This window comes from Panthera pardus, unplaced genomic scaffold, assembly GCF_024362965.1.
Source record: "Panthera pardus isolate Hobbes unplaced genomic scaffold, ASM2436296v1 HiC_scaffold_10, whole genome shotgun sequence".
Classification (NCBI taxonomy): Eukaryota; Metazoa; Chordata; class Mammalia; order Carnivora; family Felidae; genus Panthera; species Panthera pardus.
In genome coordinates this window covers 3,469,436-3,491,298 of record NW_026526655.1, presented here as the reverse complement: position 1 = coordinate 3,491,298, position 21,863 = coordinate 3,469,436, and the positions used below count along the sequence as shown (strand labels likewise).

Here is a 21,863-nt window from a genome sequence, read left to right as displayed (position 1 = left end):
AGGACCAGCCGCTGCTGTCTCTGTTTCCCGTGGCCTCCAGGGCCTGAGGACTGCTTCCTTCCTGCCCCCCTCCAGTTGGAAAGGGGCTGGGGCACGTGGTTTCCCGAAGTCCTCAGCACCTTGGTTCCCTTGGGGTGACGGCACAGCAGAGAACCCTCTGCCGCCTGAGGAAGGGAGAGGAAGGGAGAGTGTTGGGGTTGCAGCCAAGGGGCCACCCGGGAGCCCTGCCCGCACTCACTCTTGCCCCCCTGGCCTTCTAGGAGTATTAAGGTGCACGCAGTTAGAAAAATGCACCCGCCCCCAAAAAAGATAACTTCCCCATCCGTATTCTCAAGGGTTCCATCTCTAGGAGGGTCAGAGCCCCCGAGGCTGTCAAATGGGTTTCAGTTCCCTTGTATGATGAGGGGTCAGGGCGTCGGGAGCCCCAGCCTTCCATGGACACATGATACAGAGTGGGCAATAAATGGTTTTGGCAGAATTTCTGAAATCGAAGGGAACGGAGTTGGAAGGGGGCACAGCAGATGGCTGTCTAGTGTGCGGTCAGTCGCATGATGTCTGGACACCCCCAAGACCGGGACTGGAAAGACCCCGATGCCAAGGAGCAGCCCCCTCCTGGTGAAACGTCCCGCAACTGGGGGGTCCTGTGTGCTCAGGCCCTCACAGGTGAACCCCGTGCCAAGGACACCTCCCAGGAGGCCGTGGTCCTGGAAGAGGCTGATGGCGGTGCCCCTGGACGCCACCCTCATCCAGAAGAGCAGACAGACAGCCTCTCAGCTGCCAGACAGGACACCCTCACTGAGCCCCGCTTCCCCAGACAGTCCTGCACGACAGCCCTGGGGTTGGCTGTGACACCCGGTAGGTGCCCTGGCTGGGGTGTGCGGGTGGGGGAGGGGAAGTAAAGACCTGCCTCGAGGTCCTGATTCCTGCAGACACACTGGCCGGTTTGTAGCAACTCCTTCCTTCCCCGTGATTGTCCAGCACGGCCAGTCCCGGCTAACGCCATCAACACCGGCCTGCTCCGGGCTGGGTGCTTCTCTCGCAACGCTCAGAATACCCAGCATTAACGCCTCAACTGGCCACACAGCTCTAACCCTGACGCCTTTTAGGGAGGATATGGACCTGGCTTGGGGTAGGGACACGCACGTTTCCCTGAAATGATTAGGATCACTGGTCACCTGGACCAACAATCCTGACCAAAGAACAGGGCAGCTCCAAACCTGGAGACCGATGGTACACTTGGGGACCAAGAGTCCACTTGGGGCTGGTTGGTACACTCGGGGACGGTGGCACAGGCTCCATTGGGGCACTGCTTCCCCTGGCCCACCGTTGGCTCCCAGCTGTGACTCAGGAGGTCTGTACATGCCCAGAACCTGGATTTGCTCAGTGTAATTTCGTTGTCAGACAGTTCGCTTCGTAATGAAATCCTGAATCGCCGTCTTTTCCTGTGCCCTGTGGGCGTGTGGGTTCAGGAGTTGAGACCCCCTACTGATGTCGCAGCAAATGAGATCACGGTGGCCGCGCAGCCTTCCTGCTAATGAGCCCCCACGTGGCCGTGGCGTGGGGCCAGCTGCCGGGGAAATGTGGTTAACACACCGTCTGCCAGGAAATAGGTCCTTTGTCCGTTTTCCCTTCTCATTATATTACAGGGACATAATCTCATGGTCTGCAGGCCGATTAGGACGCGGGAGGCATTTGGGAGGCATTGTTCCCTCTAATCAGTGAATAAATGTATCTATATTGAACAGGTCGTAGGATGGGGACTTGCACAGACGTGGTGTCCCTTCCCCTGCCCCGTGATCCCTGACCTCCCCGAGCACCCAGGGCGGCGGGCGGGGAAGGAGAGGCCGAGGGAGACCGTCCGCGCTGAGCTCCAGCCCCGGCGTTCCTGACCAATAGTTGCTCTATTTGACCGATGCTAACACACGATTTGCACCTCGTCCCTTAACCGGGGAGCAGCTCACGGGACGTACTGGAGTTTGATCGGCCGCGTTGTGTCGGGAGCACATCACGGCCTGCAGGTGCATCACCTGAGGTGAGATGTGCTGCCACCTGATCAACCCGCTTAGCCATCGTGACTCCGTTTCCTCATCGCCAAGAGGGGCGCGTGCCCAACGCGCGGCACGGTTGTAGGCGGAAAAGAGACGGTCGTGTCCGCTAAGTGTTACCACACAGCAAATCGTCACCAACACAGCGGCTCGAAATCTCACTGTGGGCGGAGTCCAGGCGCCCTCAGCACACGGTGTCCCAGGCTAAAACCTGCATGTTCCCTGCACTGGAGTCTCGCTGGAGCTCGGGGACCCTCTCCCCAGGCTCACTCGGGTTCTCGGCAGAGCTCATGGCACCCGTGGGGCCCTGCAGAGCCGCTCCCGCCGTGCCTCCGGGCTGGTCAACCCTGAACGCACCTCGCGTGGCCGTGTGTGGTGCCGTCCAGGCTGCCTGGGGCCGTGGGTGAGGCGGTGGGGACGGCGAGCTTCCCCCCACGGCTGGAGCCCAGGACAAGCACGGCCGGACACCCAGGTGGTCCCTGCCCTCCAAGAGTCTGGCATGAGAAACGGCCCGGAGTGCCCAACGTGGAAAGACTTGTGATGCCTCCTCTGCTCGGGGAAACTCCCCAGGACCCACGTGTGCCACCCTCCAGGCACGTGGACAGGGGTGTGCTGTAATCATCCCCCGCCTGCTGCTTTGCGGACCTGGCTTCCTCCTCTCCGGGTGTCACCGCGAGGGGCCTGAAGCTCCTTGCGAGAGGACACGCAACGAGCCCCACTCTTACTTCGATTTCAGGCACTCCGCTCCCTGACCTCAGGGGGCGGCGGTCACGTCTTCGGTTTCTTTGACCTCTTATTGGGAAAAACGTGTCCACCGGCTTTCGGCTTTTCACCACAAATAATTCGAACCCACTGTCACTCCAAAGGTCCGGGCGTCATCAGCAGTGAGCGGCTCTCCTCCCGGTACCCGGCTGACGAAGGCACCTCCGATGACGAGGACACCGGGGCTGACGGTGTGGCCTCCCAGAGCCTCACGTGGAGGGACTGCGCCCCGGCTGAGAGCCAGGTAAGGCAGCTGGGACGGATCCATTCTTGCCGTCGCTGTGGATGGAGGCTTTTTACCTTCACACCAAGTCACGGCAGAGGAATCAAAGCTTCTGATGTTTCATTTTAATTTTTTTTAACGTTTATTTGTTTTTGAGAGAGACAGAAACAGAGCATGAGTGGAGGAGGGGCAGAGAGGGAGGGAGACACAGAATCGGAAGCAGGCTCCAGGCTCCGGGCTGTCAGCACAGAGCCCGACGCGGGGCTCGAACCCACGAACCGTGAGATCATGACCTGAGCCGACGTTGGACGCTTAACCAGCTGAGCCACCCAGGTGTCCCAGTACCTGATTCCTTGTGATGAAAATGTTTACTGTGCACCCTATTAAGCATTATGTCATTTATAAGAGGAGGAAATAATCCGTCGATCTATACCTTTAGCAGACTTTATGCAGCTTTTAAGAAAACGTAACTTACAACACTTGGCGCCTGTTGAATGAATGCGACTCACTCACACTGCAAGCCCTGATTTATAAAATCAGTGACAAGATTCCTGTGAGTACCCAGGTTTCCTTCGCGGAATTCAAACCATGATCCCGTTTACAGACCACCGATTTCGGTTTGAGCAGGTACACTTAACTGGGGGGAAAGGCAACAATGCTTTATATGAGGCCGTCCTGACCGCTAGGTTGATAAAGACTCATCAGTGATCCTGATAAGGTCTCGACTGCTACGGGTGACATCGTGAGGCCGGGCCGTTGTGTAACTGAGGAGCCCAGAGGCAGGTTGAGTAGGAGAAGGGCCCCCACTCGGGATGGAGAACTCCGGACTGTAGCTCAGCCCAGGCCGGTCTCAGGCACGTTTGCAGGAGCCAGGATAAGTGCTGGTTCAGCCTCCCGTGCACCATGATGCACGGCACGGAGCTCCTCCTGGGACCCTCCCCCAGGGAGGTTTGAGGGGTCGGGGATGCCTCCGGCGAGCTTCCCTTCCGGGCACCCACGGACTGAGCTCCGGGCCGCCAGGTGGAAGACTGAGCAGATGTTGAGCGTGTTCAGAAAAGGCAGGAAGAGGACGGTGGAGGACAGTTGCGGTCGCTACAATTCAAGTAGCAGATGGTAGGGGCAGGCGAGGGGCCCGAGCGGGGAGGGGCTGCTCCGCAGGGGACTTGGGCCTTCCCCGGCCCCTCACCCCTTCCGGGCACCCGGACGACCCAGGAGGAGCCTGACTCACAGCCACAGGCTCCACGGCGGGCTGAGTCCTGGCCGTGGGTAGACCGGCGCTGCCCAGGACCATCGCTGACGGATGGAGCTGCCCGGCAGGGCCTGGGCTTTGCTGAACCCACTGTCCCCAGGCTCCCCAGGCTCGGCTGATGTAGGAAAGGTCAGGGTTTCCTCTAACCTCCATCCTCTCGCTGCCGAGCCCCAGGACACAATCTGCCGAAAACAGCGGCAGACTTGGAGAAGGAGTCCTGTCTTGCACTGGTTTTGAGGAACCACTGTACGTTTTTTGTTGTAAAATTCATGGGGCTAAAAAATGTCAGCAGGACAGAAACATGGTGTCTTTGAACTCAGCCTCTCCAGAGTCACAGCTGACTCCCTTCCTGGGATGTCACCCAGAACTGTCCTACAAGCATGGGCTGAAAGCTCTCCTGTGCCCACCTTCCGTGTCTGGAAGCAGTGCAACCCCCGCCCCCCCCTTCTGCCCTGAGCTAGGCAGGGTGTGAAAGGCCCTGAGAAGGTCTGTAGTGAAAAGCCACCTACCATTCTGCACCCAGAGTGGCCCACACTTCTTGGAGCCTGAACCCCCTTTTACGGAATAGCAAGGAAAACACTGGCTCAAGGAAGTGACCTTTGACCAGACCAAGGCTTGGCCCCGGGAGGGCCGGGGGGGATGGTGGTGGAGGGGGGAGTGAGGCCAGGGCAGGGACCGTCCCGTGTGGCAGGACCACAGCGGGCAGAGGAGCCGGATCGAAGACAGTGGGATACAGACTAGAATTGCCTCCTTTCAGTCAGTTTTTAATTTAACGACTGTGGGAACTTGCAGGAACACACACGCGCTGGTCTCTAGCCCTCCCAGGGCCGGCCGTCCTTTGTGCCTCCTTGAATCCTTGAATTATCCCCCATTTCGTTCCTCTAGCTCATCTCTGGAATTTCCTGTCTTCACTTATTTTCACTGACTCCACTTTGAGCGACATCTCCCTTCCCCTGAATCTTCACGTAAAGACAACCGGCTGCTCACAGAGCTGGTGCAAAGGGCAGGGGGCCCGGCATGTGGGTAAAAGCCTGGGACAGACTCTTTCAGGGGACCGTGTGAGAGCCGCTGCAGGACCCCCTATGCCTGCCTGCCCCCAGAACATTGTTCCTGAACCCAGACTCACAGACACGCCCTGGGGTGCCCAGAGTCCTCGAGCATGATGCGTCCTGGGGTTCATCGGCATGTCCTGTTGTGCTCTGGTGCCTGTCTCTGTCCTGTATTCAAGGTCAAGACTTTCTGGATGAGGGATATTCAGGAAAGGCCTTCTGTAAAGAATTGCTCACGCCAAGAGAAGGCCAGCATGGGTGTGAAGGGCGCTTCTGTGGGGCTGAGATCCAGAAAGCCGGGAAACCACAGCCCCGGCATGCACCCCCACCCCTCCCCGTGGTGGGGTGCGAGCCCCCACTCCCCAAACCCAGCCTCGAGGCCCCTGATGCTGGGCACAGGCTGCACACTCTGACTCGGTTTCCCCGCAGAAGCCTCACGGGTGCCAAATTGTGGTGGTTCCATTTTAATCCACGGCCTGTGTCTGCGTTGTGTTTATAAATTGCGAATTTCGGTTTTGTTGCCTCCGAGTTGAAAGCACCAGGCGTCCGTGCCGAGCTTTATGTCCGTATGTGTCCACGAAACGTGGTAAGGCCGACAGCTGGAGCCCACACAGGGGCGGAGGCCGCCAGCCAAGCAGCTGCTGCTTTGGGCAGAAAGGACGAGGCCACACCAGCCTCGTGGGGGTCCCTCACCAGTGCCGGAGAAGCGGGCGTCCCACAGGGGTTCCGGGAAGGGGCTGGCGGCCGTCCACACCAGATGGAAGACCAGAGTGGTGTTACAGTTACGGTGTCCACGCTGTCCTGGACACCTCCTACCTCCTCCTGCCTCGGGAGCCCAGATGCCGCCAGGGCCCTGCTCAGAGCAGCCCTGGGCCCTCAGATCCCAGCCGCGGCCTTCCGGCCTCTCTGTGGCTCCCTGCTGCCCCCCAGCCCCAGATGAGAACTTTCCAACTCGTCTTGGGTGCTTTTCTCTCTTTGCCACTCTGGAGGTGACGTTAGACCATGATGGCGTCAGGACTCTTTTTGGGCCGTGTGGTGGCAGGACGTGTCCCACGCACGCTGCTCTCGGGGAGACGAGCTGTCTGTGAACACTGCCCCCGCCTCCCCCGTATCGATCGCGCCTCCGGCCACCCGATGCCACCAGAGGGGGGCTCCGTCACCAGCCGCCACTCAGACTCAGACCGAGTCCTAACCGAGACCCTTGCCTTGTGTCACTCACCTTTCCGCTCTTTTCCGGGCAGCTTTGGCTGCTTGGGGCCCGTGGCACTACCGTGGACACCAAACTAATGACCTGCCCCACAAAGCAAAAGCACCTTCCTGTTCCACAAGTGCCTCTTAAATGTCCTTTTTAAAACCAGGTGAGCCACGGAGGGAGATAATGGCCGGAAGGACGCGGAGGCTGGGCTTGGAGGAAAACCGAAGGATTGATTTTCTCGGGTCCTGGTCTGGGAGCTAAGAGACTCTGGTGACTCAAGAGGCTGCTGACTCAGGGGACGAGGAAGTTGTGTTTTTAGTTGTTTCAGGTGTTAGTGGTCCCTCCTGGCCCGCAGTGAGCCCGGCTCTGGCCAGCTGACGACTTTCAGGTCAAGCAACCTGGCGTAATTCATTGGCGCCTTCCTGTGCAGATGGGGAGCGGCGGGGCCGTGTCAGACGCCCTTCAGATGCAGCTTCCTGGTCTTGCTGAATTTGTCACCTCCCCTGCTGTGCTCACCCCCTTACCCTCTCTGCTGGGATCACTCCCAGCTTTCTCTTGGTGTTCCAGAACTTTCTGTGTCAAAATGGGCTTCGTGCTTACCCTTCCCAGCTCACGTCACGCATGGCGGCCTTAGCTGGCCTTCTGCTGCTCAGTCATTTGTGCCGTGATGGGTGCCTGGTGAGACCGGACTGTGTCCTCTGGCCACCCCCTCGGCTTGGGGACCTGATTTGGGGCTAGAGGGAAGAAGCGTCCTTCCGTGGTGAAAATGTCCACGAAGGAAAGCTCAATGTCTAGTTCACAAATCGTGGGTCTTTGGCGTGGGTGGTGGCAGGATCGCTGGGAGTGCCCTCCTACCCTGACAGCCTGCTTCCTGAGGGCCGGGACTGGCCCCCCAGCACGGGCACTGCGGACAGGCTCTTCTGGAGCGTGGACAGAGACCTCTCCCAGAGCCCTGCCTCTGAGCACGGTGCACACAGGGGACCAACTGAACACAGACCCGCTTGTGCATTTCAGCATCTCACCGGCCACCAGCCCACAGACGCCGACAGAGAAGAAGAGACCCTAAAGAGGAAGCTGGAGGAGATGACCAGCCACATCAGTGACCAGGGGGCCTCGTCCGAGGAGGAGGGGAGCAAGGAGGAAGAGGCAGGACTGAACAGGAAAACCTCCATCGAGGACCTCCCCGGGGCAGCCCCAGAGGTGAGGCCACCCGAGCGCTTGGCAAGACCTGGGCAGAGGTGGGGCCAGGAGTCAAGGGTTTGTAACCAAGCCACTGGCCCACCCCAGGCAGGAAGCCACCCCCTCGGTGGGCACTGGGCCCCAGCAAGAGCTGCACGGGGGACCCAGCCCCTGCTGGCCGATCGGCTCTGAGTTCAGGGGAAAAGAGTGTCGTAAGCCTGGGCCCGTCTTGGGGAGAGCCCTGCGGTCTCTCCCGCTGGTGGTCATGTTCCGTGCTCCCCTCTCCTAGGTGCTCGTGGCTGTGGGCCAAACGTCCAGACAGGAAACAAGCCCCCGGGGTCCTCAGGAACTCATGCAGCCCGGCAGAACCACGGACCAGGAGCTGCTGGAGCTGGAAGACAGAGTGGCCGTGACGGCCTCCGAGGTTCAGCAGGTGGAGAGTGAGGTAGCCACTAGCCCCAGGGGCGGGCAGCTCCCCAGGCCCTGAAGGTCTGGCAGCCGTGGACAGTCCACCCGAGCTCCAGAAGAGGAGCTCGGGGGTTTCTGGGGGAATCACCCAGTGCACTACCCTGGCCGCCATCCCGTTTGCCTTGGAGAGAGGCAGGCAGGGTTTTCCGCCCTTAGGAAGATGCTGGAGGAAGGGCTTCCCAGGAGGAGGGGCTTCTCTAGAAGCAGGCTCAGGACAGCCCTGGGGCTCAGGACCAGACTGTCACCCGAGGGACATCCTGTGAGCCTGAGCACGGGGCCAGGGCTTGAGTTGGGTGAGGGTTGTGTCCGTACCATACAAAGGTCGAAGGGCAGAGCCGGGGCCTCCCAGAGACGGCGAGGTGACCGGGCTCAGCTCTGCCCTCCCCCTGGGGTCCTGCAGGGAAGAGAGGGTCTCCCCCTCAGGCTACAAGGGGAGCCAGCACTTCTGCTCATCAGCAAGTGCTCTCCGCGTCCCCAGAGCTGTGCACATTAGGGGGTCAGGCCAGCCCAAGGACTGTATTCTTTTATTCCTTCTTGCCCGGCAAACAGTTTTCAAACTCCTGAATGTGGCGGGCATTGTGTAGGACACAAAAGACACAGCTGTAACATTCTTAGATGGGGCCTCTGTCTTCATGGAGCTTACACCTCTAGCAGGTGGGGACAGAGGACAGGCCAATGATGGAGGAACTCAGTTCAGGAAGAGAGCTGTGCAGGCAGGAAGTGACGGTAGCCCAGCAGAGCGGTCAGGTGGGCTGCCAGGAAGGGGTGTTACAAGTAGAAGGCAGCGCATACCTGCAAAGGTCCTGAGGTGCTGTCGGACTTGGAATGTTCAGGAATCAGCAGTGAAACCCTGAGCCTGGGGCAGAGGGAGCGAGGGGGCGGGGGTGGGAGGCAGGTCTGAGAGGAGAGCAGATTCCAGAGAGCTGTTGGAGGGATCAGAACAGGGGCAATGGGGCCTTGTTTCTGTTTCCAGAAGTTTCTTCTGGCTGGTGTGAGAGCTGGGGTCGGGGGGTGATTTGAAATGATGCCAGGAAGGCAGACTCTGCCCGACGCCAGCCAAGCCTTTGCCCATAAAATGTAGCCCCGTCCCGTAGGGCTGCGGTGACACGGTCCCTGATCACTGCTGCTTCTTCCATCCCTGTGGGAGCCAAGCTCCCTGATGCGCCAGAAAAGGTCCAGAGCCCCCCTGCTCCTGCCTGGGGTGACCTACAAGGAACACCAGCCCCCTCCCGATGGCCCTGCAAGATGAATGACAACGGGACCCCAGGAAGCGCCTCTTGAGGGGAGACAACGAAATCAGTGAATCGGCAGCTGCCCTACCCGGGCTGGGACATTGGGTTGGCACATCAGAATAACGTCCGTGTGCCTGTCCTTTGTCCCCCAGGTTTCTAACATCAAGTCCAAGATTGCCGCCTTGCAGGCTGCCGGGCTCTCGGTGAGACCCTCGGGAAGGCCCCAGCGGAGGTCCAACCTCCCGGTGAGTGCGGGGGGCCAGAGCCCGCAGGTCTGTGCCCAGCTGGGTGTGACGGGAGCAGACGGCTGGGGACGGCAGGGCAGGTCTGGGGCCAACGGCCTCCTCCCCAGATTCCAGCTGGGGTCTCCAGGTGGGTCACAGCAGTGGGGAAACCTGGCAGGCCAGCGGAGGATGGTCCGGGGAGGGCCCTAGGTCCCACTGCAGGGAAGATACAGGACGCCCGGTGCACCTGAACTTCAGATAAAGGACACATCATTTTCTAGTGTAAGTACATCCCGTGCAATATTTGAAACATTCTTATAAACAAACATTATTCGACATTTGTCTGAAATTCAAAGCTAACCAGCCACTCTGTGTTTTACTTTGGCAGGGTGCAGGGGTGGTGCAGGGGGGTGTGTGGGGGGGTGGTTTGCTGACGGGCCGAGTGTTTACAGAGAACAGGCATCCTGTCCTTCGGTCCCTCCGGCCTCCAGCCCTCCTGTGACAGGGGTCAGATAAGCAGTAATCAGGTACAGGCCTCTTCCTCGTCCTCCACAGATATTTCTTCCCCGACTCGTTGGGAGATTGGGCCAGACTCCTAAGGATCCAAACGCAGAGCCTTCGGATGAGGTCAAGGTATGTGTCGTTCCGAGAGTAAGAGGTCGGCACAGCTTTTTCCAGAAGGTTCCAGGGAGTGGTGGGGCTGAGCCACACAGAGCTTGCTTTCTCGGCCGGCCCCTCAGGGTGGCTTCCTCAGAGGCGCGTGCTGAGACAGGGTGAGCGTTGACGTGTTTGTTGGGGACACCCAGGAACACCCAGCTGGGGCGCGGGAAGGTGGGACAGAGAGGGAAACATAAAGGAAACCTCCCACGGTGGCAGACCCCACGCAAGGGGTCCTCAGCTCAGAGTAACGCAGCACAGTCTCCTGTGCAGGGCCCGTCCGTCATGGACGACATCCATTCTGGGCTCTTCTCCCAGGCCCCGCGCAGGCCGGCGGGTTCCAGCGGCCTGGGGACGGGCCCGCATCTAGGGGAGGCAGGTGCCGACTCAGCGGCGGGAGCAGCAGAAGCCCGTGTGTGTGTGTGCGTGTGTGTGTGTGTGTGTGTGTGTGCGCGCAGTGGCCCAGGGACCAGGACCATGGGCGACGAGGGCACTATTAACAGCTGCAGCATGCAGGGGAGGGGCCGGCCTCGGAGGGAGCCAGATCTCCTGGGTGTAGGGGTGCGGGTGCCACCCCCAGTGCCCCAGAAAGTATGGTACCTGCTCCCAGCCCTGCCTGCCGCCCGCTAGGAGCCGTAGGGAACATCCAGTCGCTTCTGTTTATCGTAACGGTGACGCCGGGTAGCTTTTCACAGTTGGGAACAGCGTTCTTCCCCTCCTTCCAAGTGGCGTTTACAAAGCTGGTGAGTAGACACTGGTGTTCACCCTGTCGTAGCAATGAGCAAACAGAAGCTTGGGGAGGTTGACATCTATGACTGAGATCACGCAGACCGTAAGTGACGGAGGGGGTCTCAGCCCAGGCCTCCCGGCCCTGACCTCCCTCCCTCTTCTTGGATCCTTCCCGATCTGCCCAGGGAAGCCCGGCCCCGAAGGCCCCTGCAGTGGGTCTCCAGGGGCAGCCCACGGAAGGAGCCAGGCAGAATCCCAGGGTGCCAGATTCTAGGGAGATTTCCAGGGGAGCCAGGCCAACTGCTCGAGCCCGAAGGGGGCAAAACGGGGAGTGGACGATCCCCCGGCAGAGAGGCAGTCAACAGGAAGGTGGGACAGAAGGGAAGGTGTGGGGGCCCCCAGCCGTGAGGAACAGTTCATCTTCCAGAGTCCCCGAGAAGGGGGCGCTGGCCCGGTTTCCAGATGAGTCCAGAGAGGAAACCCAAGTCGTCCACACCACGGGGGTGGGGGTGGTGCCTGGATGTGAACCGAGGTCTGCGCGGCTGAGACGTGTGCCCTCCCTACTGTCCACCCACAGTTGACAACCATAAACCTCTCTTTTATACTCTGGCGTTTGGTGCTTTGTGTACCGACACCATGTATTTTAATACGACGAAACTTCAGATGCTGCCTGAGAACAGGAGACGGCTGACCTGATTCTCTAGAATCTGGAAGAATGATAAAAAGTCCAAATTTGGCTCCCAGTGCGGCTGAGAATTACAGCAATTTCGCGAAGCCCAGAGACTTCTTCTTTCTTCCAGGTGATGACTGCACCCTACCTTCTGAGAAGGAAGTTCAGTAATCCCCCAAAAAGTCAAGGTAAGGGTTAGTGGTTTCCCCGGTCCCCGTAGTCCTGGGAGGTGAGCTCAGGGCCGTGAAAGTGGCCAGTGGGAGTTCTGCATTTCTCTGTAATCCGGGGGACATGGCATCCCATGTCCCTGTGCCTGGGACACTCCCGGGGCCACTCCGGCCACCGTCGGGGAGCACTCCAGTGGGTTGGTGTTCTGGATAACTGGAGTTTGCTGGTTGAGCATGCAGAGGTGGGGGGGGGGGGTTGCCCTGTGAATTGCTCTAATGCTGTGCTCAACCCCCCCACCTCCTTATGCAAAGCACAGAACATACCTTAGCCGCCCTTGATGTCTCCATGGTGACTAGGACATCAACTTTGTTCCAGATGGAACAGGATGGAAAGCCTGGCTGCCCCATCCACAGCACGTGGCCGGGCTTTCAGGGAATCGTATACTCGTCCGTTGCTCCCCTTGCAGCCTGAGCGTGGTTCACCAGAAGAAAGCGGCCCCCTCCCCCCGTCAGGGTCCAGTCCCTCCACTGCCATTTGAGTCCCTTCGCCACCGTGGCGTCCCCTGTTATCCCTGCATCTGAGCTCTTTCCTCACCACTCCATCATTACAGCCCTGTCATAGCCATGGTCCCAGCCCAAGCTCTCTTTCCACTCCTGCTCTGCTCCGGAACAATCGTTGGCTCCCACCTGCCCGCAGAATGGGTGGGATTACTTAGCACGGGCTTCCAGACCCTCGCTGCCTGTCCCATACGGGAGCCCTGGGAGCGCTTTCCTCCACACTGGACAACACACACCTCACAGCCACATGTGGGGTTCAGAGCGCCCGGTGCAAACACACGCCTCCATGCCTTTGCCTGGGCCGGGCTTTCTGCCTGGGGCGCTCTCTTCCTTTCCCACCCGCCTCCGCCTTCAAAGCCCTTCCAGGCCAAGTGCAGTGCCTCCTCCCAGGGCGTTCTCCTCCACCTCCTTGGGCACGACTTTGAGCGTCCGTGTTTGCACCCAGCTCACCTCCGTGCCGGCCCCCTCCTTCCGCCCCAGAGCTCCCCAGACACAGGCAGGTCAGTCCAGAGACACGGTGGGTCCCGAGGTCCTTTGAGGCGAATCCCCGACTCAGAGCCACCGGCCACGTGACGGACTTTGCCAGAGACACCACCTGCCACGGGGCCAGCGGGAGGTTCCCGGGTGCGCTGACGCTGGGGGCGCTCCCAGCAGGTCTCAAGGCTACAACCCAAGTGGAGGCCCACGTTTCCAGCAGGGGGACGAGCGATGAGCCCCTTGTCGGTCAGAGGCCTCTCACCAGTCCCAGCCCAGGGCACCTCGCCGCCGGGCCCCCTAAAGCCGACGGGCATTTTAGGGTCTAAACGGCACAGGCGAGGCTGCTCGCCTGCCACCGCGGCCAGCCCCGGCGGGGGGCTTCTCACCGTCTCCAGAGGGCCACCCCCGTGCGGGCCACAGGTCCCCACGCCTGCAGTGACAGATGGGAAAGGCCACGTGTGTCCTCACCGCCCCGGAGTTGGGATTGCTGGCTTAGCAACTCCCTCGGTGGAGTTTGGTCCCAGAGCAGGGACGTGTGGCAAAGCCAGGCCACACGCCCTCTGCCCAGCACGGAACCATGGACGGGTTCGCCAGCCCCCTGCCAACGAACAAGACACCACCCAGAACCCTTTGCAGCATCTGCCGATTTCCCTGGTGTGAACACCTCCCCCGGGGCTGATCTCAAGCTGCCGCCTCGATGTCCCGGAACTCGGGGCTGGGAAGAGGGGACGTGCCCCCCACACCCCCGAGGAACAGGTGCAGCGTGCCAGGCGGGGCCCACGCCACACCTGCCAGAGAGGAAGGGGGGCTGCCTGCCCTCCCCCGGGCTCTGCTCGCTTGTGGCCACGCACGCAAACAGTTCACTAGGGTGTGACCCCAAATGCCTCGCTCTGAGGGGCGGGGTCCTGAGACCCCCGCAGCCCGTGTCACATCACAGAACTAAAGGAGAGGCCGTGGCAGTCTCTGGAGGCCTGGTGAGGTGGGGCTTTACTGCTCCAAGGCAAGGGAGAAAGAATTGGACTGAGTTGTTGCACACCTGCCGTTGTTCACTTGCACACCTGCTGACGTGCCTCTGTTTCCCCTAAAGATAAGGCTGGCGACTCCTTTGACCGGCAGTCAGCGTACCGCGGATCCCTGACGCAGAGAAACCCCAACAGCAGGAAGGGGGTGGCCAACCACAGCTTTGCGGTAAGCTTTGACCTTGCTTCCTGAGGCCTGTCAGATTTACAGATTGACGTTAAGACCGCGGAGCAAAGAAAATAGGGATAAACTGACAAGTGCAGTAAAACCAGCAAAAATTTAAAGGAAAGTTAAACACGGTTTCTTAAAGGTACCAGAATACACCGGTGATAAGGGTCTCTGCCTACCCAGGGATGGGTCTCAGCTCGGGGAAGGGGACCATCCATGGAGAAAGGACACTCAGGGGAGGGGATCGTCCACGAGACTTTGAGGACACTCAGAGGAGGGGACCATCCACAAGACAGTGAGGATAGTCGGGGAAGGGGACCGTCCATGAGACAGGACCCTCGGGGGAGGGGGAGGGGACCATCCACGAGACAGGACACTCAGGCGAGGGGACCATCCACGAGACAGGACACATGGGGGAGGGGACCCTCCACGAGACAGGACACTCAGGGGAGGGGACCATCCACGAGACAGGACACTCAGGGGAAGGGACCCTCCACGAGACAGGACACTCGGGGGAGGGGACCATCCATGAGACAGGACACTTGGGGGAGGGGACCCTCCACGAGACAGGACACTGGGGGGAGGGGACCCTCCACGAGACAGGACACTTGGGGGAGGGGACCCTCCACGAGACAGGACACTGGGGGGAGGGGCCCCTCCATGAGACAGGACACTCGGGCGAGGGGACCATCCACGAGACAGGACACTCGGGGGAGGGAGAGGGGACCATCCACGAGACAGGACATTCGGGGGAGGGGGAGGGGATCCTCCACGAAACAGGACACTCGGGGGAAGGGAGTGTCCAGGAGACAGTGAGAACACTGTCCTCATAGCCCCACCGGCTTACCGGTGCTGTAAAGGTCATTCAGCAAACCGCATGTGCAGATGCTGGGTCAGGCTGTCCCCGGGTCTGTGGGAGAGAGGTCAAGGCGACCCCAGCGGCACATCGCAAACATGGCACTGTCACAGCTCAGAAAAGCTGATCTCTTGGGACCTCAAGGCCATGCCCACGTCCTGGGGATGGACGTGATAGTGGGTGCCAGTGGTCACAGTCAAGGCCCAGATGGCTCTGCACCCCCACCTCCCACCGGTGACTTATTCCCTCTGTGGACTCTGGCTTTTAAAAAGAATTTCAAAGCCTCTCGTGATAGCGATACCCCAATACAGGGCTAAGGCTGTCCCTAACTGTGTGAGCCTCGTGCTGGCAGACGGGGATGGGGGCGATATGGCCGTCATTAAGCCGCACCGACGGGGGGACGGGGCCGTGTGTAGGGACAATGACAAAGAACGGAGGCGCCCCGCGGGCCCCACCTTCACCAGAAGGAGGCATCGGGACTGCGGCTGGAGCATGGCCGTCCCCGACGGAGGGCTGATAACCATTAATAAGAAACTTGCCAACAGGGATTGAAAACCTCCCTGTATTTCTGAGCCTTAAGTTTTCAGATACTTTCCGTCCACTCACCCCCTTTGATGAGAGGCCAGTGCCACTGACCCAGCTTCAGAGCTGGGGAAACAGAGGTAGACAAGTTGTGTAAAAACCCCCAAGGGGATTGACTACATGTTCATGTGTCTTGTGTATACTCTGTGTGTGCACGCTCGTGTGTCTTATGTGCGCACTCATGTGTCTGTGCGTGTGCACACGCTCATGTGTCTTGTGTGCACACTGATGTGTCTGTGTGTGCGTGCTTGTGTGTCTTGTGTGCACGCCGGCATGTCTGTGCGTGTGTACACACTCGTCTGTCTTGTGTGCATGCTTATGTGTGTGCATATGTGTGTGCATATGTGCGTGCTTGTGTGTGCTCATATGTGTGCACGCTCGTGTGTCTGTGCGTGCTCATATGTCTGTGCATGTGTGTGTGCTCGTGTGCCTGTGTGTGTGCACACTAGTGTGTCTGCATGTGTGCCGCGCATGTGTGTGCATGTTCATGTGTCTACGTGTGTGCATGCTCGCGTGTGCACGCTTGTGTGTCTGTGCACGTGTGCGCTCATATGCCTGTGTATGCACACTTGTATGTCTGTGCTTGTGTGTCTTAGGTGCACACTCATGTGTCTGTGTGTATGCACATTGGCATGCCTGTGCATGTGCACACGCTCATGTCTTGTGTGCGCGTTGATGTGTCTGTGCGTGTGCGTGCTTGTGTGTCTTGTGTGCATGCCAGTGTGTCTGTGCGTGTGTACACGCTCATGTGTGCATGCTCCTGTGCGTGCATATGTGCGTGCTTGTGTGTCTGTGTATGTGTGTGCTCGTATGTCTGCACGCTCATGTGTCTGTGTGTGCTCATATGTCTGCATGTGTGTGTGCTCATGTGCCTGTGTGTGCACACTAGTGTATCTGTGCACATGTGCCACGCGTGTGTGTGTATGTTCATGTGTCTACGTGTGTGCATGCTCGTGTGTGCACGCTTGTGCCTGTGCATGATCATACGTCTGTGTCTGTGTGCACGCTCATGTGTATTGTGTGTGTGTACCCTCGTGTGTCTGCATGAGTGCACTCCTCTGCACGTCTGCGCACGCTCATGCATCTGTGCGTGTGTACGTGCTCATATGTCTGTGCACGTGTGCCCACGCTTGTGTGCCTGTGTGCGCTCTCGTGTGTGTGCACGTGTGTGCATGCCTGTGCGCACATGTCTGTGTGTACACCCAGCTGTGCACAGCCACGCCTACACGTATTTGTGCTTCGCAGAAACCCGTGATGACCCAGCGGCCCTGAAGGGGGTTTGTCAGAAGAGGACGGAGCGACCCCGGGGCCCCGGCTTTCCCTCCACCTCAGCCGTCACGTTCCTCCGCCTGCCATGTACTTTGTGCTGCGCTCAGTCCAGCGGAGAGACGCGACGGAACAGCGTCCATAATGGAACCCTGCCTGCGAGGGGACTGCCGTCGTCAGAGCTTCAGCTATTTGCCCACGTTCCCTGACGCCCTCCGACACCACCCCTGCCGGCCTGCTCTGATCCGTGAGAAACATCTAAGCTGACACTCTTTCCTTTAGGACCGCGTTCAACTTTTTGAAGGACACAAAGTAGAACGTTCTCAGTGTCATCTTTCAGCCCTTTCCCTGCTGGCTGGGACAGTAAAGGGCTGGCTCCGCGTAGCACCTGCTATGTGTGTGCCCCACACCGTACCGGAGCACGAGCAGGTGTGTGTGTGTGCGTGTGTGTGCCCGCGTGCGCAGTCAGACAAGGAAATTGGGCGTCAGGGCAAGTGACTGAACTCATGGCCAGCTGACAGAGAGGGATTGATCCCCGCCCCCCACCCCTCACACCTATTCTGCAAGTTCATCTGTGGCTCACAGACCAGGAGAAATTCCACTGGGGTCAAGGGCAGAGCAAGCACGTGGTAGCTGGTGAGCATCTGATCATGTCCAAGCGCAGGTACAGAGGACCTGCTGGAGAGGTGGACGCTGGGGCTCTAGACAGGCAGGACGGCGGGTTCCAGCCGGCACTGCCACTCCTGCGCTGGCATCCAGTGGGACAGGGGAGCAGGACCGCTTAGTGATGCCTGCTGCCCACCTGTCGTCAGTCTTGTAGGTGAGCTCCGAGTGCTCCTCCACCAGGACAGCCTGGGATTCGGGCTTACTTCTGGGCATCTGTGTGGCTTATCCAGCTTTCAGGGGAGCCCACTGGGACCCTCGGGGCTGCCTTGGAACATAGTAATGGTAATGGCACCCCCCCCCCCAACTGAGCATCATTACATGCTTCCCAGAGACTCTTTACTCCTTGGGTTAAATTTAAGCCCATTTCTTTAGGTTTATTTATTTTGTGAGAAAGAGAGAGAACATGAGTTGGGGAGGGGCAGAGAGAGTGAGAGAGAATCCCAAGCAGGCTCCGCGCTGTTATCGCAAGGCCCCACATGGAGCTCGATCCCACCAACTGTGCGATCGTGACCTGAGCTGACATCCAGAGTTGGACACTTAACCGACCGGGCCACCCAGGCGCCCCGCCTTTAAGCCCATTTTGCAGAAGGGGACACTGAGCCCTGTGTGTGAGGCAGCCTGCCCTGGGAGCTAGAGGCTACCACGTGATGCTTTCTAAAGTGACTTTGGGCCAGCTTGAACTTTTCTCTCTTAAACCGCTCGGGGACGGAAGGGAACGAAAGGCAGGTGGAGAACAGAGGAGAGCGGGCGAGCCTGTCTTCTGACCTGACGGGGGTCAGAGTCCCACCCCCACCCACTGCCGTGCAGATCCTGGACCGCTAGCTCTGCGTTTCCACTGAGCCCAAAGGCGGCGGCCGCAGAGCTCACGCCGTCCCCAGGCCCGCCCGCGGGTTTCAGAAATCAGTTTGAACGACTGGGCTTCAGGTTATGCCGGGGTCTGTACAAAAGACAGACGTGAGGCCCCTTCTCTGGATGGAAGCTGGTGCAAATACGTAGCTCCTAATTCAGTGCTAGAAACGATTAAAAGCTTCCTACAAATGAAAGGAGATCAATGGGGGGGGGGGGGTACACCTCTCCTTATCCACAAAGTAAATCAAAGTCAACGTGAGTTCCTAGGAGTTAGAGAAGAGACGGTCTGCCGGCCGTGTGTCCCCGAGTGTTCATGTAATAGGGACAACGGGTCCCAGGTACTACTTGTTCCTACCGGAGGGCTTTATTAGCCACGTTCGTTCCCCCACTGCCGACTCGAGCGCCATCAGAGCGAGAGCACGTGCTCATTCACTCATTCACTCAGCGGCACCACAGAGGCCCGGTGACCTGTGCTGACCTGGCGGGCGTCCTCCCAGCCCCCGGCACCGGTCCCTCCACCCCCTCCAAAGCTCCTCTCCAACCCCCATCAAGCCCCACGGCTCTGCGCACCTGTGGGCTGGAAGTGCAGCCAATTCCACACCGGAGACCAGCCACCCCCTCCTCCAGCTTCTCTCAGTCCCCCTTCCGGCCGAACTTGGCCTCACCACCCCCAGCCCCCTGCTGTGCCCAGTAATGTCCACCCCAGCCTTCCGGCAGCTCACTCCAGGGCTTGGGGCTGTCTTTTCTTCTCCTTCACCCCCACATTCTATCGGGAGAACCTGGCTGTTGGGAATATACCTTTATGCCAAAGACTGCCACTCGGTTCTTTTCCACGACGCCTGGATCTTGTCCCTCGTCTCGTGACAAACCCGTGTGCTTAGTCTACAGCTTGTCCTGTCGTATCCGTGCTGTCTCTGCTCTCGCTTCCGTGGCCGGTGCTCTGTTACTCTACCGAGACCTTCGTTGTGACTTGTGAACGAACTCGCGTCCCCAGGGAGCCCCAGCTACTCCACGTGCCGTGCGTGGGGGCAGCCAGGGAGTCAGAAGGATGGCCGCGAACCTCGCTACAGGGATCCCCGTGCCTTCCAAACAAGCCCCAGCCTGGGATCCGCCAGCCCTGTCGGTTTGGGGGTTTGGGGGACCCCTGTCCAAGGCAAGCCAGCCCCGCCTCTTTTCTCCAAAGCTCCTCCTTCCTCAGGTCGCCTGCCCTGCCTCTAGGCCTCGGGCCACAAACCTGGCCACGCCCACCTGCCACCTTATTGTCTGTGTCGCTTTTGTGCTGCAAAAACAGAGTTGAGTGTATATACCATCCGACCCTTCACGGGAAGGACTCACGAGGCCATCTGGGTCTCCCAAGTCTCCCTCTGCCCTTCTCTCACGAGGACGCTTGCCCTTGGATTTAGGACCCAGCTCGATTATCCAGGGTAATCTCATCTGGAGATCTTTACCCTAAATACATGTGCAAGGACCCGTTTTCCAAATAGGGTCACATCCACAGGTTCTAGGAGTTAGCATAGGAGTCTGGGGAGCCACCATTCAGCCCACTGTAGCTAAATTATAATCACGCTGACAGAGATCAATGGAACACCCCCCCTCCCCCGGCCAGACCCTAAGAGAGAGCACAGGGAAAGCAGAAGGTCACGGCACATGCTCCCGTGAACGGCCTCCTCCCAGCCTCCCAGGGAGCCCTGGGCTCAGGCACACGCTTCACTTCCGAGAGCGACCGGGAGCATGGGCAACAGGCGTCCTCCCCGTCCCGTCCACTGGCTTTGCCACACGCTCCCCCTTGTCCTCTGCACCCCCATCCACATAGAATCCCCCCCCGTGACTGTTCTCACGTCACCCAGCAGCAGGACACTTGGCACTCACTGCCCCACTCAAGGCCAGAGGACCCACTCTGTGCAACTAAACCTCCTGTCCCACCAGTTCAGGGAAGGGGGACTGGGAGGGGGTAGACGGTGCATTGAGTGCATCGAGTGGCCACGGCCCAGCCTGCCCAGACGTGGTAGGAAAGCTTCAGGAACAATGGCTGTGCGTGTGACCTCACCGAGCAGTGACCTGGGGGCTCGGACACAAGCAGGCCCACGCCCGTGGAGTCCACGGCAGCCGGCACAGCACCCGGGAACGGCCACGGAGCCACCAGACTGCCGGTTTCCAGGAGGCTCCCAGGCACGACTGACCGTCCCCCCCCCCAGAGGCAGTGGCATGTGGACAGCCTGAGTAGGACCAGCGTTCCCCACGCGGAGAGAGGGGAGGCTCCCTGTGGCTGTCACCACGGTTACAATTTCAAAGTGCCCCCGAACTGCCCACTCCGTGCTGGCCTTTCCAGGGGTAACGCTGTGGCTCACTCCAGACAGAGCCCCGAGGCCGCAGCCCTGCTTGGGGGCAGGGCTTCCCTGGGAGTCAAAACAGGCGGCAGAGACGAGAGTCAGCTGTGTCCCCAAGGGCCGACCAAGGGACGCGCTTCCTGCCCCCTCGCAGTGGGACTCTCCCCAGACTGGTGTCGAATCCACAGGGCTCGCTGGGTGCCCACGCCGACAGCTGAGTGCTGGCTCCCCGTGGCAGCAAATAAGAGGTGGTCGTTTTCATATAATAAATTCCATTCTTTGAAAGAGCTTTCCCGAGTCCCTTTCCTAGCAGACGGTCATTCCAGAAGCACCTTTCCTGGAAGCTGATTACGGGGAGGTGGGCGACCAGGGACCCTGGTGTTCAGCTGCTTCCAACCAAGAGCGAGAGGAGTCCGTGGTTTCATGACAACTCCAAGTGGGTATTAGAGTTAGCGTTGAAAACATCTCTCGGGGGGCGCTCGGTCGGTAGAGCATGTGACTCTTGATCTTGGGGCCGTGAGTTCAAGCCCCAAGCTGGGCATGAAGCCTACTTAAATAAAAAAGTAAAATATTTCTCCAGAGTTTTATTCTCCAACAGTCTTCTTTATCAGAGAAAAGAAAAGAAGCATCATGAGGAGCTGAATGTGCAGATCTTGTAGTTTATTTTCTTTTTAATGTTTATTTATTTTTGACAGAGAGAGAGAGAGAGAGACAGAGCATGAGCTGGGGAGGGGCCGAGAGAGAGGGAGACACAGAACCCGAAGCAGGTTCCAGGCTCCGAGCTGTCAGCACAGAGCCCGACGCGGGGCTTGAACTCACGGACCGCGAGATCATGACCTGAGCCGAAGTCGGACGCTCGACCGACTGAGCCACCCAGGTGCCCTGGATCCTTCATGGCTTAAAGTGAACTTAGAATAGGCAGCATGAGGCCCTCTGCTCAGATCACCTAGCGCCCAACACATGGCGGTCCAGGCCCAGATAGCCACTTACGCTCAGTTCCTGCCAGATGCCCGGCGAAGGGTATGACCTTCCAGGCGATTGCCCCAGTGCATTGACCCAAGCCACCCCAGGTCAGTGGTCTTCCATGGCGGTGCTCCAGCCAGCAGCGATTTCTGTAAGTCAGCGCTGTGTGGAAGAAGCCGCTTCACCGGGGGCCGGAGACCCACCCCGAAGGCACAAGAGGATCCCTGTGCGCTTGGCTTCTGGTCCCCAGGCACTCCACAGCCTGCACGCGAGCCGGCCGAG

General features: G+C 59.3%; 1 protein-coding gene across 5 annotated transcripts in view; it reads left to right on the top strand.

Moving 5' to 3' along the window:
• The window catches only part of MLPH (melanophilin), a 45,585-nt gene extending 24,386 nt beyond the window's left edge, over nt 1-21,199 (top strand). For 3 of the 5 annotated variants that reach the window (XM_053903318.1, XM_019445458.2, XM_019445459.2), the window contains 9 exons: nt 654-855; nt 2,912-3,051; nt 7,538-7,723; nt 7,992-8,147; nt 9,555-9,647; nt 10,182-10,259; nt 11,813-11,870; nt 13,972-14,072; nt 16,756-21,199. In XM_053903318.1, the coding sequence (XP_053759293.1) occupies nt 654-855; nt 2,912-3,051; nt 7,538-7,723; nt 7,992-8,147; nt 9,555-9,647; nt 10,182-10,259; nt 11,813-11,870; nt 13,972-14,072; nt 16,756-16,782 (1,041 nt within the window). In that variant the 3' untranslated portion in view covers nt 16,783-21,199. The remainder of the gene's footprint in view (nt 1-653; nt 856-2,911; nt 3,052-7,537; nt 7,724-7,991; nt 8,148-9,554; nt 9,648-10,181; nt 10,260-11,812; nt 11,871-13,971; nt 14,073-16,755) is intronic. The other 2 variants (XM_053903325.1, XM_053903322.1) reach the window with 1 other exon arrangement.
• Nucleotides 21,200-21,863: the final 664 nt, after the last annotated feature.